Source organism: Falco punctatus (assembly GCF_963210335.1).
Source record: "Falco punctatus genome assembly, chromosome: 5".
Taxonomy (NCBI): domain Eukaryota; kingdom Metazoa; phylum Chordata; class Aves; order Falconiformes; family Falconidae; genus Falco; species Falco punctatus.
The window spans coordinates 48314215-48331604 of NC_137584.1; the positions used below are offsets into that span (position 1 = coordinate 48314215).

General features: G+C 39.2%; 1 protein-coding gene across 1 annotated transcript in view; it reads right to left on the reverse strand.

Moving 5' to 3' along the window:
• Positions 1 to 14421, reverse strand: part of NOX3 (NADPH oxidase 3) — a 61734-nt gene extending 47313 nt beyond the window's left edge. Inside the window, exons 1-5 of the mRNA XM_080389809.1 lie at positions 11967 to 14421; positions 11210 to 11305; positions 10897 to 11007; positions 8978 to 9062; positions 474 to 619 (exon numbers count right to left, since the gene is read on the reverse strand). Of these exons, the coding sequence (XP_080245935.1) occupies positions 474 to 619; positions 8978 to 9062; positions 10897 to 11007; positions 11210 to 11305; positions 11967 to 12011 (483 nt within the window). The 5' untranslated portion in view covers positions 12012 to 14421. The remainder of the gene's footprint in view (positions 1 to 473; positions 620 to 8977; positions 9063 to 10896; positions 11008 to 11209; positions 11306 to 11966) is intronic.
• Between the last annotated feature and the right edge of the window lie 2969 nt (positions 14422 to 17390).

The window sequence follows — 17390 nt, forward strand, 5'->3', positions numbered from 1 at the left end:
AATCAACCCCCAGATTGGGAAGATACTGCACAACCACGGGTTGAGACAAGTAACAACCAACTGTGAAAGAAATATTGTTAAGTGCTATTGCTGCTTTGGTTTTGGTTTGTTTTTTTTTTTTTTTTTTTTTTTTTCTCTGGTAAGAAGTAGTGTTTGTTCCATGTATTCATAATTTAGTTTAGTTTTTAAAAAATTCTTTGCAGGCGTATTTCATTGTCTACTATTTGCAACACTCCTTATCCTCCCCCCACCAGCTGTCTCCTGAAAAACTAATTAAAATACTGTAGACGTTTCTTTGAGCTTAGTAACCTGAAAATTGCAGCTCTGAGTAAGTGTTTTCAGCTGAAATTGAGGTTAACCTTTGGCAGCACCTTCTCGCTCTGGTTAAAAGGCTTTGAAATACAGTTTTACTGACAATAGAATCCACAGAGGAAAACTTTTTAGATGAGGAAAACCAAAAAGTGACAGCTTACTGTTTCATAGGTCCTGATTGGGTTCAAGTAGCTTTCATTTGGGCTCTTGCCAAGGCCAGAAAGTTTATTCCGTAACTCTCCAGCTTCCTTCGACTGGCTGGTATGATACCGCTCGATGTTGATCAAGTGGGCAACAATATGGATGGCTGCACGAGAGAAAGAGTGGTGTGAAATTACAGACACACTTGTACGTGTCCACAGTGCCAGAAGGAACTTCATTAAGCACACTACAAACCATTTGAAAAGCTTGGGCATAAATTGAGAGCTTTGCATGGGTTAAGCTGACAATAAAAGGAAAATTTTATCAAATACGTGTCTAATATGAAGCAACTGCCTCACACTGGAGAGGAGAGGAACAGCTCCAGTGTCATCACTTCCCATGCTTACAGTCAAGTGCCCTGCAGTCTTCAGCATCATCAAAGGAGGACCTTTTGATAACATAAATGAGATGATATAAAGGTGTTTGCCTCTGATCTTAAATTGTTCAAAATGAGGTAAACTGATTAGAATCCCTATTTTTTTATTTATATACCAGGATGTGCCATGGCCTAATATTGCTACGCAGGACACTAACATGTCCATTTTAGGCATAGATCAGTTTGCAACTTGCACCAAGGACATTTAAGACATGCATCCGAAATCTGTCCCCTATTAACAAGTAGCTATAGCATTACTTTATGTAGGTGGAGCCTGCGGAAGCCACAGGAACTATGATTTTAAGGGAAGAGTCTGAATCGTGGTGTTAGATCTGCTTTGCCCTGAGCATCATACAGTCTTTCTTCTTCTGGCCTGCTCCCAAGAAGCATATGAAATGGTCAGTTCAGAAAAATGCCTTAGAGTGAAGTAAGAACCCTCCTGTAATTCTTTTCCTGAGTGGAAAGGTGATAATTTCAAAAGTGGGAAAAAGGAAGGACTTTATTATTCGCTAACATAGATGAAGTTGTAATCATGCTAGGTGCAGAGTTTCTGTTTTCAGTACGAGAGATTCTCAAATCCATTACAGGAACATTGTAATTAATGCAAAATATTAAACACCAAAGGATGAAAAATGTCAATGGAAAACAATTATACGTTTACAGTAGAGCTATTAGGATATGGTATTTCTAGTTTTTATAATCAGCTTCCCATTACCATGTCTCCTTCAGTGTTTATCTGTTCCTGTGTCTGACCATTTAAAAAACCTTTCTAAAAGGCAGTATTTGTAGTAAACTGAATATAATCTGCTTCTCTGAAAAATACTCTCTCAAAAGAAAATTATTTTTATTTTATTTTTTCTTTTGCTTTTTTTGTTTTCCTTTTTTCTCTTCCCTCTTGTCTCTTCTTCTTTCTTATTCCTTCTTTCTTCTTTCTCTTTCTTTTATTCCTTTTTTTTAATTGTAACTATTTGCACAAAAGTAATGTCTTACTGTGCTTGTCACTGTGTCATCATAGATGAAACCACAGGATTAAATGCATAAGGACTTTGGTATTGCTGTCTTAGAAATATGTGCCTACTTGGTGAGCTCTCTCACACTGCTGCCAGTGTCCAGCTCCTCTGCAGTGCCTGGGGAGAGCTGTTGGCATGGCAATGTGAATTAAGGTAGGATGCTGGCCATGGGAGTGCTTACAGCAGGCAGTGCAAACAGGCAGAAGATTGCACTCTTCCCCCCAGCAGTAGGTTAGCCCAGGTGTCCATGCTGGAGAGAGGTTATTTTCATTCTGTTCTGAGGTGATTCTTCTAGAGCAGTAGATGTGCTGTGGCTGGTTGACTGTCAGGTTGCAATTCATGCAAAACATAGTGTTAGCTTAGGGACACCCCCCGCCACTCCCTAACACCTGCTTCACCTTATTGTCTTATGCTTAGATACTCACTGGGGGATGAAAAAACTATTTTAAAAACCTTGTTACATTAAAATTAAAGTAAAGCTTTAATCTGAATCACGTCTCCTAGTCACTGGGCTGACTGGTTATTCTAGTGCGTATGAACTATCTCCTGTTGAAACCCTTAATAAAAATAATAAAATATTTATTGACACAGGCATCCCAAGTGAATATCCTGAGCACCCAAACTGCAAAATCAAGCTCCCGTTTCTTCTGAATCTTTGGCCCAGTGAATAATAAATTATTTATACAAGCTGGAATAGCTTCAGCAGAATGGAGGCTAAATCCAAATGGATATGAACTGCACAGAGATAAAATGAGTCTGGAAATTAGAAGACAGATTCAAGCCATCAAAGGAATGAGACGCTAAAATAACCTTTCAATAAATGGGATAATGGGATCAAGCAATCCAAGCAGCTTTCAGCTGAAGGTTGGTCATTTTATGAAATAGCATATATGATGTGACTGTGAGCGTTAGAGGGTATTGGACCCCATGACCCAGCACGTCCTGCATATGTTGTTATGGATTAGGTGCTGCATATGATACAACCTGGCCAGCATCAGGCAGGAGACTCTCTCCGGAGCCTGCGCTTGAGAGGGTGCTCCCAGCACCTTGGCAGCACTAGGATGCTGGAAGGAAGGTTACACTAGACCACAAACAGTGAGTGAGATGTGTGGATTCATACGGCCAAAATCCAAAAGCCAGAGAGGCTCTGAGCTGCAGGGTTTAGGTGGCAGCTGTGTGGGGGCTGTGGCAATCTGTTCCCCAGTGTACAACAGATGTATAAGCAGTACATAAACACTGTTTATGTATTTAAGTGTAACAGCACTTTTAAGTGCTGAGTGGGAAGGGGGAAACTGTTCCTACAAGGGGTTCCTTTCAGAACAGATGTTTTGGCCTGTTAAGGATGTTATCAGATCCAGCTGGAAGGGAACCAAATCATTGCCTGATGAGGACCTGATTTCTCTGACATCTGAAAGAACTCAGAGGATGGGTGTGGGGTAATGGACCACTGTCTGCGGTAGGTTGTGGAGTTACAAGCGGCATGTAGCCCAGCACTGGACTAAGGGAAAGAAGAGAGAAAATTTTGACAGGATGGAAAGCTCTGACAATGAATCTCTGAGTGGACTTCTACTGAGGGGTTATATCTTGGCATATGCTAGTGATTACTGGTGCAACCAGTAACGGTACTTGGGCCTCCTGTCCTCTATACCTGCAGGATGCTCTTGATAACTCTGATATGATGTGACAGTCACCATAGCCTTGGGACCACGTGAGTTTCACAGAGTTGTGATCCACAGTGGTGTTTTACCAAGGGTTCCCTGCAGCATATAAATGGCAAGTTTTGGACTCTCCTTGCTCACTTAAAAGAACAACATTGACTAGAGGTGGAGGTTTGAATCTGTGTTCATAGCATAACACACTTTCTCTCTTTTGCCTTCAAAACACAGGTTTTTTAAGAACTGATACTGCAGATTGTGAAATCTTTATGTGAAATGATGACATTTCTGTTGTTTAGAAGACTATGGAATCTTGTACTTTCTTCAAAGTGCAGGTTTGTACATGATTTTACAAATTCTAGTCATTTCAGGAGCAACAGGAAACCTAGTGGTATCTGATACATGGCGAGTGCTGAGAGTGAAATGAGGTGGTAGTGTCTTCCAGACAGACAAAAGTCCATGTTTCCTAACAGAGTATTTCCAGCCTTGAACAGAAAAAAAATGAGTTCAATAGACACAGCTTCGCAAGAAGGTCTTGAGCCTAAGGTTTAATAAAGAGCAATCATGTTGCAACTTTTCCCTGGAAGAAGAGATCTGCTTTCTGGAACTTAACCTGGTAAGATTTTTCTGCAGGCTAGTAAAGGACACTGTTTTTTCCATCTGCATATTATTCTGCTTTACTGTAAGTGTTCCTGTCATCGTATCTTCTTTGGGATTTACCACCTCTTCCCTTCTAGGCGGCATTCCCTCCAGCTTTCATCTAACAGGTAGAGGATAATACAACTGTAGACTTCCAGAATGAACAGGAGAGAGGTTTTTTTGCAAGCTATTCTGCAGTAGCTGTTAATGTACAGAGCATAATGATACAAATTAATGATGTACTGAGTATGTTGGTTTACCTGAGTCTCCCATGATCTTAAGTATTGCCTAGAGTGTTATCAGATTAATACTTCTGATGTTTTTTTGTGTGCTGCTAGGAAAAAATGATGCAATCTAAAAATGAATTATAGCTTGATGGTAAGAGTAATGCAAAGATCTAATTCCATTTTCAGTGTGGTTCTTTTAATGTACCATAGTTGTAGCAGCCTAAAAAGTCTGGCACTGGATACGCTGCCATTAGCTAAAATATCTTAGATCCCTGAAGTGCATTTTCTGAAGGCCTTTGCGTCTGCAGCATCTAGAATTTACTAAGCAATTCCAAAATTAATATGCAGGTTTCTGAAATCTGAGATTACAACAGTTGTGGGTTTTTTCCCCCTGTACCACCTATCTAACTTAACCATGAGGGCAAAGTTTAAGGTACTGCATCTCAGAATTTTCAGTTCAGTTCATTTTCCTCATTCTGCATGACCAAATATAAAGTATGGAATAAATCATGCAATCTTTTAAACAAGGTTCTTTTTTATAACTGTACACGAAGACTGAAGAATTTGAGTGGTTTTTTTTAACAACATCTGGAACCTCTGAAGCACTTAACATATATTAATTTTTATTTGATCCTGAGATGTTCTATCTAGTCCACTTCTGAGATCAAATAAAAGGTTTTATTGCAAGGAGGGAGGGAGGAAAAGGGTTGCTATTAGAGCATGGTGTTTACTGTACATATTCTTAAATACAAAGAGATGTAATTAAATTATCTTGAAAGTCTGGTCAATTTAGCTAGTCTTATCCAGCCAATTGTGCCTTCAGTGAAGCATGCACAACTCTCATTGAACTAAACAGAAATTGCATGTGTTTATCTGAGGACAAGGTTTCATTCTCTCTTTTTTCTGCATGCCTGTGCAGGATAATAATCAAATTGGAGCTTGCTGCTAGCAGTTAAATGTTTTGATTAACCAACCTATCATGATAAAATCAAAGGGTCAAATACTGGCCTTTCTGCCCACAGTGAAGAGAACGGCTTTGCAAGAAGCTAAGCCAGGCATGGGGAATTCTGCCCTCGACCAAGCCTCAGTTCTGCCACACGCTGCCTTGTGCCATTTCTACTTATACAGAACCCTTAATTCAGCTTCATGCTGTCTTTGTGGACCTAAAAAGTGTAGGTTATATAAAAATCACAATAGTGACCACACACATACTTGCATTGGATTCATTATTTTTTTTTAGAATGGTTATAAACATCAAAGAACAACATGACTTGGACCATTTTTTATCCTAGCTGGAAGCTTATAATCTTTAATTTAATGTAGTTTCCTTCCTAGTACTTGCACTAAGTCTGGATTTAAACAATCTGACTGAAAAAAAATGCAGTTTAATGGAAATTTGATTTCCTGTAATTTCTGGAAGTACAACACTGAGATAGCAGCTAAACCTCTTTTGAAGATAAGCATCTGCTTCCCTGAGAACTTCATCACTTACACAAAAATGTGACTCAGATCACCAATGCCCTTCACATAGCTACCACTACCAAAACGTGGCTGAAAATGGAAAGTTTTTCTAGCATTTTTAGCAATAGATTTTTCAGTGCTTGTCAGAAGCCAAATACACCTGGCATCACTATATTTCTGTCTGCATTTTGCATGTTTTTAAAGAAAATCACAGTGCTGGAAATTTAAGGAGCAGGAACCACCATTTTAAACAGCCTAACTACAAAGAACCTCACTGTCCTTCCCCTACTTTAATTGCTCAAGCTTTGTTCATATCATAATTCAAAGACTGTTGGAGAAATATAACCTTCCTGCAAACATCAAAACAACACAAGAAACGATTTGTTCTTTAAAATATGCATTGTATATATATAAAAAAATATGTATACACACACCCACCCCCCAGCACTCCCCACTTCAGAAAATACATGAATGTACTTTCTTAAGAGGGTAAAAGCTATACAGTAAGAGGGAGGAGTTGTACAAAAGGTTATTTACTATCTCTTGTTGGTATCTTTAGGTTTCAGACAACTGCCTCTCAACTGAAAAGTCTTTCTTGCATTAGAAAACATGGAATGATTTGCACTGATCAAACTGAGAGTGCATGAAACTATGATTTTATTCTAGCAGAGTTACAGGTCCATAAGGAAGATTTATTAGGGGGTGAATAACTCCCAGACAGCTCTTATCACAGACAGGCATGCAGAACGCAGGAAGCCAAACTAAGCAGAATTCCCTTTACTGAATTTTCAATGATGCCCTTGATTATAGATAGCATTGTTTACTCTCTCTCCTTCCTCCAACTTCCCTCTCCCACTAGTCTCTAATTATATCCCTTTATGACCTGACCAATTAAAGCCTGCTCTTGAATTTGTATTAGAGCCGATGAAAAATTAAAGGTACAGATGTACTTTTTCCAAGGCCACACGCACCTTAGCTGAGCTGGCTGCCTGTTAGAAGCCAGACAATACTAATGTTGCACTATTTTTAGCATGCTATTAAATAAATATGCTGGAAATAACACCACCTGGCAAGCTAAGATGAATACATGTTACTCTAATAATAAAGGAGTCTACGGTTTTATACTGTGAGGCTAAGCTTACTGATCTGAACTTCAAATTGGTTTAACTTCTTGCTGCCACATTTATGCTCTTGATCATTGGCATCTATTTACCCATCATTTTAACAGTGTTAGGTTTTATAAAAAGGGACTCAACATACTTGTGGCTACCTCTTTACTCTGCAACATTGCTTTTCTGTCACATTATGTGCTGTAGCTTTTAATTTTTTTATTAATTTGAAATTTAGTTTCAGGCAACTGAGTTTCTCACCATTCTTCACCCAAGTCTGACTATACAGTGATGTAGTGTTTTCCCAACTATGATAGCTGTTTCTCACTTGTCTGTGAGGGAAGCATGAGTTCATAACTTGTCGTGCTTTGTTCATTAGACTTCCCTGTATTTTCTTTTCTTTCTTGAATATCTTATCAAGTATTTGTCCCATTTTATATTTTGGAAAAAAACCCAACCCAAATAACAACCCAACAACACTTTCTCTTTACAGAGTGACAGAATTAAATAAAGGTGATTTGTGTCATTTCACATCAGCTCCTGTGTCTTTTTCCTTGGAATTACTGAAGCCATAAAGTCATCACTTTTCTGATAGACTTGCACTTCCCAAATTGTCCATCTTAATGCACTAGCAAACATTTTTATATGAATATAAAACCAGAAACATAAAAGGTTTGACTGTGCAGTTTTGCTTTCTTTTTGGAGCATGACAAATTATACACCAAGTAGAAGTTGGTTAATTTACATTCCGGGGTTGATTTATTAATTAAAGAAGCGATGTTGCGTTCCGTAAGAATCTGCTTTATGCTGAAACTGAACTCTGATAAATGAATGGACATGACAGATAAGTAAATCATCATAACACACTGTAAGATGCACATTCTCATCCATCAGCCTTCCCCTCTGAATTCCTTAGCACTACATACAATGGACAAATTTTAGCTATTGATTACTGATAGCAATCCTGACTTCATGTTCTTCTCTCACGGCATGGGACATTAACAGCCTGTACATGCAAAAGCATTTCCCTCAAGTAGACTGAAAAAAAACCAATGGGGCCATAGTCCACCCTGACAGCCTGGGGGTAGAACTGTTATGCTACAATGTCTTATGCTTGCAAATAACTCTGATTAACTCCTGTGTCTCCTTCACATTTTCTATAAGAACTGTCTGTCCCAGATACCTCTCCATCTCTATGTGCTTATGTCCTTCCTCATATTCCCTTTTGCTCTTCCCTCTCTGCACAGCTCTCTTCCCGATGTTATCTCCAGTTCCACTCATGTCCTCTGAATTCCTACAAGCTTCATTATTCTCCAGGTCTTTTAACCGCTTGGGGAACAGGAAGGCGCCATGTCTTCTGCCCACCAGGCCAATGAACACATATAGCTCAGTAAGTCACTAGGACCAGCAGAACACATGATTTTTGATCTCAAGATGCAGTTTTTCCCTCAAGGGGGGCCATTAGTTCCCTGTACCCATCACATATGAAAAAAAATAATTTTTTAATCTAATGTTTTTGAGACAGCTGCTTGCCTCAAGTTCAAATTAAATTTACTACCTGGCTGAAAAAGTATTGAAGATGTAATGGTGGACAGATGAGCAGTGTGACTCATAAGCACCATTTCCTTAGGAAATCAGACTGTAATACTATGCCATCTCCCCAAACACCTACTCTCAGGTATTTAATGAGAGTTATTTACACTAAATGTTAAGAGCACATAGGTTGGTCACATTAACTGAATGGCAACTAGTAGTTGCTCTTCGGGTTGAAAGTTTATTGACTTAACAGTCAAACTTTTCCCAAGCAAAAAAGGTTGCAAATGGTTAATCAGACAGGACTCCTACACCTGTTTAAAGCTGCAGTCACCAAATGATTGCACTAAAATAGCATGTCTCAGAGCTGATGGGGATTACAGCATTAGGCAGAATCACTGTGAAATTCAAAACAGTTCAAAGGCAAGGAAGAAAGAAAAAACAACCAACTTACTTGCATTTACAGCTATTCCATAGGCAACCATCTTGTGAAATGCGATGTTTTTGTCAAGCTGTCTCCTCAGTGCTCCTCCACAGCACTTGGTGAAAAAGCAGGACTTGTTTTATATCATTCCTATTACTATTTGCAACTCACATTTTGGAGAGGAGAAGAAAGGAGTTCAGTACATTTAAAAATGGAATGTTGAAGGAATTCAGTGGAAGTTTTGGATTAGCCTTAATTTTGGGGCTCAGGTGACTGTTTTTGGCACAGTAACACTCCAGGGTGTCTTAAGCTATTCAGCCTATGCAGGGTTTCAAAAAGAGGCTTGATAAAACTCCGCTACATTTACCTGTGTTTTATGAGTGGTTTGTCTGGGCTGGTGATCAACTCCTTTGCTGGTACAAAGGCACCAGACTGGGCCACCACTGCTTTGCAAGCTCAGGCTCAGCTCCACGAGCACAGCTGAATGGCTGGCAAAGCCAGCTTGCAATGAAAACATTTTTGCTGCTTTCACGAAATGCACACCCCAGGAGGGTGAGGCTGTCTAGACCTCAGGTGGCTGAAGCTTATGTGTTACTGAGCCGTCTTCCCATTATTGGAAGTGCTGGATGGTGGTGTGCTGATGCCCGGCTGGGTGCCTCTGCACAGAGCCAGCCTGGGGCCAGGGTGGGCTGTGGCGAGCCAAAAGTAACACACTCTGCTGGAACCTAGTTCAGTCTCTGGATGGTGTTGCGGGTGTCTGGATTGCTTGCTTGATCTGGCACAGTGCCATGCCAAAGATCCTGAAATTTATCCATGTTGTTTCACAGCTAATAAATCTTCCAAAAATCTGGAGCACTGCGGGGTGCAATGCTAAAACACAGCACCTCCTTGGAGAGTCACTGGATCCAGCCCTGTGATGACTGTGCTGGATCCAGTCAAGTTGCTCTGTACCATGCTCCTCAAGAGCACAGTATTGTCCAGAACAGCAAAATATTATCTGTGAGAAGAGTTCCAGTTCTCTGAGTTCTTACTCAGCATCTAAGTGGGCATGCTTGCATTTTATGTTAATTCACAAACTGATTCAGAAGTCCAACAAGATGTTTTTCCTTAAATGCTTAGCTCCTGTACTCAAACTTATAAAACTGTTGATTCTCAGCCTAAATACTGCTTAAAATGTAACTCTAACTCTGAAAAAAAAAAAAAAACCAAAAAAACAAGGCAGAATTGAAATAAAAACCAGCTAACAGTAAAAAAAAAAGAAAAAAAAATTGTTGCCAATTCTAAATTCCTGTTGTTCTTGGAGTCATGAAGTGATCGGTGTTTTTTTACCCAAACATGTGGTATTGGAATTGCTCTGACTATAATAATTCACTGCAAGTTGAAGCTATAGCTAGTAGAGCTAAAGCCTTAAGTACTTCCTATGCATGATGCCGAGGTTAATGTAAATTCCTCTGAGTAGATGACCACTCCATTAAAAAAACCATGTTGACAAGAAAGGAAGACCTGAGTAGTGGCCACACAGGCAGAAGGGTTTAAACATGTTCCTTATTATACTTATGGAACTTTTATATATCTATCTGTACATTTTGTCACTCTGGTTTTCACTTTGCAGCTACACAGGATACACATGATGGATATGTATTTTCTCCATTTGGCCAAGTTGCATTATTGTGTCCCTTTTTTTAGCTCCTCACTTTTCTCTTCATGACACCATGCTATGCAGTGACTGCCAAAATCAGTGTTGCATTTAGAGCACCGTGTTAAACAAGCCATTTGTTTCTCTTCAGTCATGAATGCTGACAGTTTAAATAGTAATAACAAGGCAATAGTGTACAGACTACTCTGTCAAAAATTAAAATTCCTTGGAAAATGTTTGATATGGATAATACTGTTGAACTATGGAAATGAAAAAGGGAGGATAATATGGCTATTTGAGAAATGGTACTTACAATGCTTGCTCCTCTTAAGAATGAAATAAGGTTTCTACTGACTGGTAACAGGATTAGCATGCAGTTAAAATTAAGGCACGTTGCAGAAGCTCTTGCCCAAGCCAGGGTTGACTGTACATATAACAATATAAAGAAAGTAAATTATAGGCTTGGTATAGAAAGAGCAAAAGAAGGAAAATACTACAATAAATAATACTCTTATATGGGAAAATTACTGTTGAAGCATCAAAAATATTATGAAGGATGTCAATAAAATCAGACTATGCATACATTCTTCTTGTGGAATTTTTTTATCTATCAAACTCATACTTACTCCCAACATAATCCGTGTATAAATGTAAGCATCTTCATCTTCATACCAGTGGTAGGTATCAATAAACAAATAGAAATTCAGTCCAAGCCACACCAGCTGCAAAGCAGACAGGCTACAGTTTAGTGACAGTTACAGTATTTTTAAATGCATATAAAATGGTTATAGTTTTAAAAGTATCTGAGAGATACTAAAAAATCAGTGTGCAATGCAGTTCTTGATCACAGATGACAGAACTCACAAATGCCTGCTGGAATGAGGCTATCTTTTAGCAAATGCCGGATTACAGTCCTATCCCCACATCCCCAGTAGAGGATATAGATGACATTTACTGTGTGATGGTAAACTTGATCTTAAACATAGGGCTTAGCCTGGTCTCTAAGAAGGCAATAAAAGCTAAAATTAAAGAAATCTAGAAATGGAGGGAGTTAGGAGCTGAGGAAATTCCTTTCTTTGCCCCCATACTCAATTCACCAAATCCTCTGAAAATAATTCAGAATATAATTTCAATTACAAATGCAAATGCCTGTTCCCTTTATCTGAAAACTAAAGCACATGGACTTAAAAATAATTAAAAATAAAACAGTAAGACTTTAAATTGTTTTTAAGAGTAGTTATAAAAAGACTGCTGAATATTTTATAGCAAGTTTTACATTAAGCTTGGGAGTATTACTGTAAGCAAACCATAAAATGTCTTTTAAACAAGCTTAAAATATTTATATATATCCAATTAGATTTTTTTAATGCTAAAAATACTCACTAATAACAGCACTGAGAGTTTTTCATTCAAAATCCAGCATCCCATCCTGAGTCTCTCTCCCTATGCTAGCAGCAGCTGACTCTTGCCTTTCAGTGTAACCTGAGTTCTCTGTCTATTCCTCAGGCTTTTCTACTAACTCCTTTTGTCTTTAGACTTTAATACGCACCTAGTGGGAGCAGGAGCTCTCTCTAGGAATTTTCTAATTAAGAACTGCCTGACAAGAACAGATCACCCAAGTGACATGTCTCATGACCTGTGTAAATAAAATGCTGGTCATTGTCCAGTCCTTTCTCTCTCCAGAGTTATTTCTTAGCAAATGAGAGATGCTGTCATTAAATTGTCCTCTTGTGCTAGCATGTATTTTGGTGGCGTTTTTTGCTTTGTCTTTGCAGTTTGAACAGACTGCAACATTTCTTCATGATTAGTCTTTTAATTTAGTAGTAAATGGGAGCTTCCCTTATGTGTGTACAAGACGGGAATATAGCTAAAAGATCTGGGGAGTGGCAAAATCACTCAGAAGTTGGGAATTGTCAGAATGAAGGGTGCTCTAACATTTGTCTGGATTTCTTGTGAATATAGATTATGACAACATTAAAACGCATGATGTTTTTTCATTCATTTGGCTGCAGTCATAAAACAAGCAGTTACTTTCTCTTTCTCTATTTACGTTGTTTGGTGTAAGGACACAAATCCTACTTCCTTCCCTCCCTGCTCGGAGGAGAGAAGTAACCATTAATTTCCTCCTGGGCTGCTTTCTCAAGCCTCACAAACATCAGCTGCCTTCACCCATGACCTGTGAGGTGAGGAGAGGATGCCGATTTCAGAGGTCTGAGCACAGAGGGGTTAGGAAAAACCACGTCCCTTACTTGTGCATGTGGCTGGAGCCGCCGAGCAGGTGCTGTGGCTCTCCATGTGCTCCAGACCCTGCTCCCACATTTTGTCTGCAAAGTGACGTTGCTTTGGCAGAACTTAAGATGCTCAGGAAATACAAACGTCTTCCAAATACAATCCACAAACACTGTCCAGTGCTACAGCTTACCTATTTTTTTCCAGGATTTGTTTTTATTTATAAACCCAGATGTTTCTGTTCCTCTGGGTTTGTCCTGAGGACTGTTCTAGCCTGCTTCCTTCCCCTTGGAGGTTTACTCCTGTGAGGATCTCACGAGCCATCTGCAAAAACGAGGCAGCAGGATTCACTACCTCTCAGCAAGATTTAAACCTTTTGACAGGCCAGTGCAATGGAGAATGCTGTTAGTCTGGCTAAGACTTCTTTAGTAGGTGGTTATTTGAGCACCCAGCACCATGATTATATCCAAAGTGAAGAGCACATTTTCTGATTTGCCTTTAGAAAGAGAGAATAATAATTTATTGACTTCTCTGCACTCTTCAGAGGGAAGTCCCTTACCCTTGGCTTCCCTTATGTCATGGAACTGGCAGCAGTTGGGGTAAGGAAGAAATTGCTTTGAACCATGGTCAGCTCCTCTGCAGGAAGGTCCTCCTGGCTGACCAGGTCTTAGCTGCTCTTTTGTCCTGTCCTGGTGAGTGCACTGCTCCCCTTGCCAGAAGCTGTGCAGACTCTGCCTGTAGTAATCTTGTTCCTTCCCCAGTAAAACCATTTTCTTAAGGCTTTCCTGTTGTGGCTGTGAAGGAGACCTTTCTGTGACAAAATAGCTTAAAAATTTTAAATTTGAAATGCTATTAAGCTCAACTGCTTTCTAAACCAGTGCTAATGGCCATTATTATGAGTTAGCAGAACCATGGAAATGTGGTTATGAATACTCTGAATACAAACATTTACAAGGGATTTATTTTGAGCTTTATTTGAGCTTTCTTGCATGATAAAATTAAGCATGATTTATTAACAAACTTTATGACAAGCCATGTGCAGCAATTGGCCAGTGTCCATTATGTGACTTGATATAGGCTATTCCCACAACCACCCTCTTTATAGTAGCTTCGGTAATGCAGGAGCTAACAAGATAGTGAGTATTGCTGTATTTTTTTGGAGAGGTCAAAAGGAGATGAAATAAGGGAGAAAGGAAGAAGAATGAGCAGAGGGTGAGGAGAAATACTGGTAAGGTCAGATGCCAATTTTAACTACTTAAAAAAAAAAAGGGTGGGGGGGAGGGGAGAGGGAGGAGGGGAGAAAACCCACTATCTGGATTAGCTGCACTTCAAAGAGAAATGCTGCACTGCGATGTTCTGCTTTGAAGTTCAGCCGATCCAGACAGCAATTTTCTAAAATGAGTCAAAACTGGCATCTGAAATAGATTTTTTTTCAGAGTACAGCAGATTCATATGCTGGTTTAGGCTCCAAAATTTGTCTGGATCAGCAGCTGTACTTCAAAGCAGCACATCTCACTACAGCATTTGACTTTGAAGTGCATGTGGTCCAGATGCCAGTTTTCTTAAAGGAGACGATGAATCAAATCTCTTTATTTTTTGTCCGTTGAAACGGCTGCATTTTTTCTCCTATATAACAGTAATGTGTGTGGTCTCCAGTATGGTATCTATCAATAAAAACATAAAGCTAACACAGAAGCTCTTTATTGCTTCATTTTCTACAAAGGAACTGGTCATCATCATTTTATTATGCTGATTTGCAGTGATCTCAGCCAGTTTCTAGCACAAAGTATTCAGACAAGACTTAGGAAAGGACATTTTATTGACTAAAGAACTAAATTTATTCCATTTTGTTGTTGTTTTATCATTATCGTGAGCTGCAACTGTCCTAAAAAGGATATAGAATAAGGATGAAAAGGGATTTGTTCTGGCAGCTGGGCGGAAAAGCAGTGATGGGCATGCTGAGTTCCCATGCAAGAGACAGGCAACTCTGTCATTAGCTTAAAAGGTCAGTTTTTGCATGGAAAGAGGTTTATGAGATGCTGAATTCTTCCATGTAAGTATCTCAGCATTAATGTCAATGTTTATATCAATTACTGCTACGGATCTCTATCGCAGTTAGTTCTATTCTATTTGACAGCAACCTGTATCTGAGGTTGTTAGTAATTTTTTTTAAGTACTTTCAACAGTGCTTACCCTTTGCAAGACAAATTAATTATTAGCATGAGATTGTACACATATACCTATATATATTTCATTTTGCTAGGCTATTGTAATTTTGCTATTAGATATGCGTGCCTTGTTTCTCAAAGGCAAAATCACTTCAGTTAACTCTGCCCTAACCCTCTGGTAGTTTTCCTGTGTGCTTGACTTTGTGTCTGTTAACAACCCAGATGAACTTGATAAGCTTCACTATGCTACATATAGAGGTGGATATGGGTAAACAAGTGGTCCAGAGGATAAGAGTGCTTTAAATTTTGCAGACCATTGGACAGCCATTTAATTGCTGACTATATCAGAGTGTGCACTTTGTATTAGACCATACAAAATGGTGGCACTGCTGTATTCTCTAATTTTTACATTATTTCTACATAATGTTTCCCAATAAAGTTTAAGAAGTGAGAGGCAGATTTGTCTCTGTTGAATGGATGAAGAAGCTGGACATGTATGTGATAAACCATTCAACTTCTATGGAGAGAGAAACTGCTGAAGCTGATTAGAGTGCAAACTTTCCTTTTTTTTCTTTTTCTTTTTTTTTTCTTTTTCTTTTTCTTTTAAAGACAGTTCTGAAGGAATAGAGGCCAAGGTTCAGCTTTGGTTGTTCTTCAATGCTCCGGTTCTAGCCTTGTGAAAAAGCTTGTCAAATTTCTATAAACAGTGGCTGAGTGACTAGTAGCACAAAAACAGCTATGTAATTTTTAGAGATTTTCTTAGAGTGTTGTTTTTTGGGTTTTTTTACTTAACATCATTGATGCTAATGGATTATTTTTTTATGAACTATACTCACATTATGGGTGGGGAAACAGTTTTGCAGTTTGAGAACATTCAAAAAATCCCTAAAACTCTAAAAGACTAATGTAATATCAGCCTTGTCAGTGCCAAAGATTCAAAACCCATCAGATTGTTATAAATTTATGAAATTAAAAAAGAAAGAGTGTGCAGTTTGGAGGAGAGTGCTGACTGAGTACTGAGACTTCAAGGGCATCTGGCTTCTCATTGACAGCTTTTTTTCTATAACAATGTGTTTATTTTTTAATAAAACATTAAATATCTTGGCCCCAGAGGTGGGCTTGAACAACAACAAAAAAATCATGCACTTATCAAAACACTTGTGATGCAGATGGCAGAATTAGCAATGGTATAGCAAATATTGACTAGGTCCACAAACCCTGTCACTGGTCACAAGGCAGAAAATGAAGATAAAGACTTCTGTCTTTATCCAGAAAAGCAGAATAAAAAGTTAAAAAGAGAAGTCTTTTGGTTGTAGGTCCAGCTCCTCTTGCACTCCACAAGGCAGGGCAATAAAACAGACACCATGCAGTAAAAATAGTTCTTTTCCCTGTCTTAGCAGACCTGGTACTGGTATCTCACTGATGGGCAGTGTCAGGGTCTGGACGTACACCAGCGATGCCTACAGGAGTCAAGAAAAGGAATCCAAAAAACAGCAAAATGCACAGGGTCTGGGATAAGTCACACGGCGGCTAAAAGGGTAAATGTCACTGACCAGGGTAGGAACAACTGTTGTTTCTGCCTGAAGCAGGGCTTGGCACCCTGCTTGCAGAGGGCAACCCCAGCTCTGACTCTTTTCACAAGCCAGCAGAAAGGTTTGTCAATAACCTAACAGCTCTATCTTGGGAGATAATCAGTTCCCAGCCAAACGATATTAATATTTGAATCCGAATCTTTTCTTTCTCAGGGGACTCCTTTATTACCATGCTCACACTGTAATCAAAATATATTCAGGAGCAATTTCAGATGTTCAAAAGCTATTTGTTTCAGTAAGTGCCAAAATCTCCCAGCGCTTGACTGTGCATCTCCAGAAATAGACTATCCTACCTTCCTAATTATATGTGCAAAATGCTGGTTTTCTCACATGAGCTGTTTTCCAGTTTAATAAAACAAAACAACCCCTCAAAACAGCTGAAATCTTGTACAAATAGATGTGTCCACAGGTTACCCAGCTGAATTTTCCTTTTAGGTGTTTTGTAGGTAGCAAGCTATTGAAAACAGGTTAAAGATGAACAATGGGAAGAACAAGGAGCAGGAGGAAAAAGGGATGATAGTAGCATCCATTATGTTAAATCCCTGAAAAATCCCATAATAGGTGAGATATTTTGCCTCTGGCTCTGTCTCATATGTTCCTAATACAGTACAAGCAAGTTGTGCATCAGCTGGCCTCCCTCCAGCTCTTCCAGTACCTGGTGCCACTACTAAGTCCCCCGATCTGCAATCTGTGATTCTTTTTTGCAGGACGGTGCTCACAGGATGCCCTTTATGGGGGCAGGCTCTGCCAGGCTGGGTATAACCCACGACAGGGGGAATGCGAGGGCTGTGCTCTGGCAGGTGAGGTGACAAAATGGG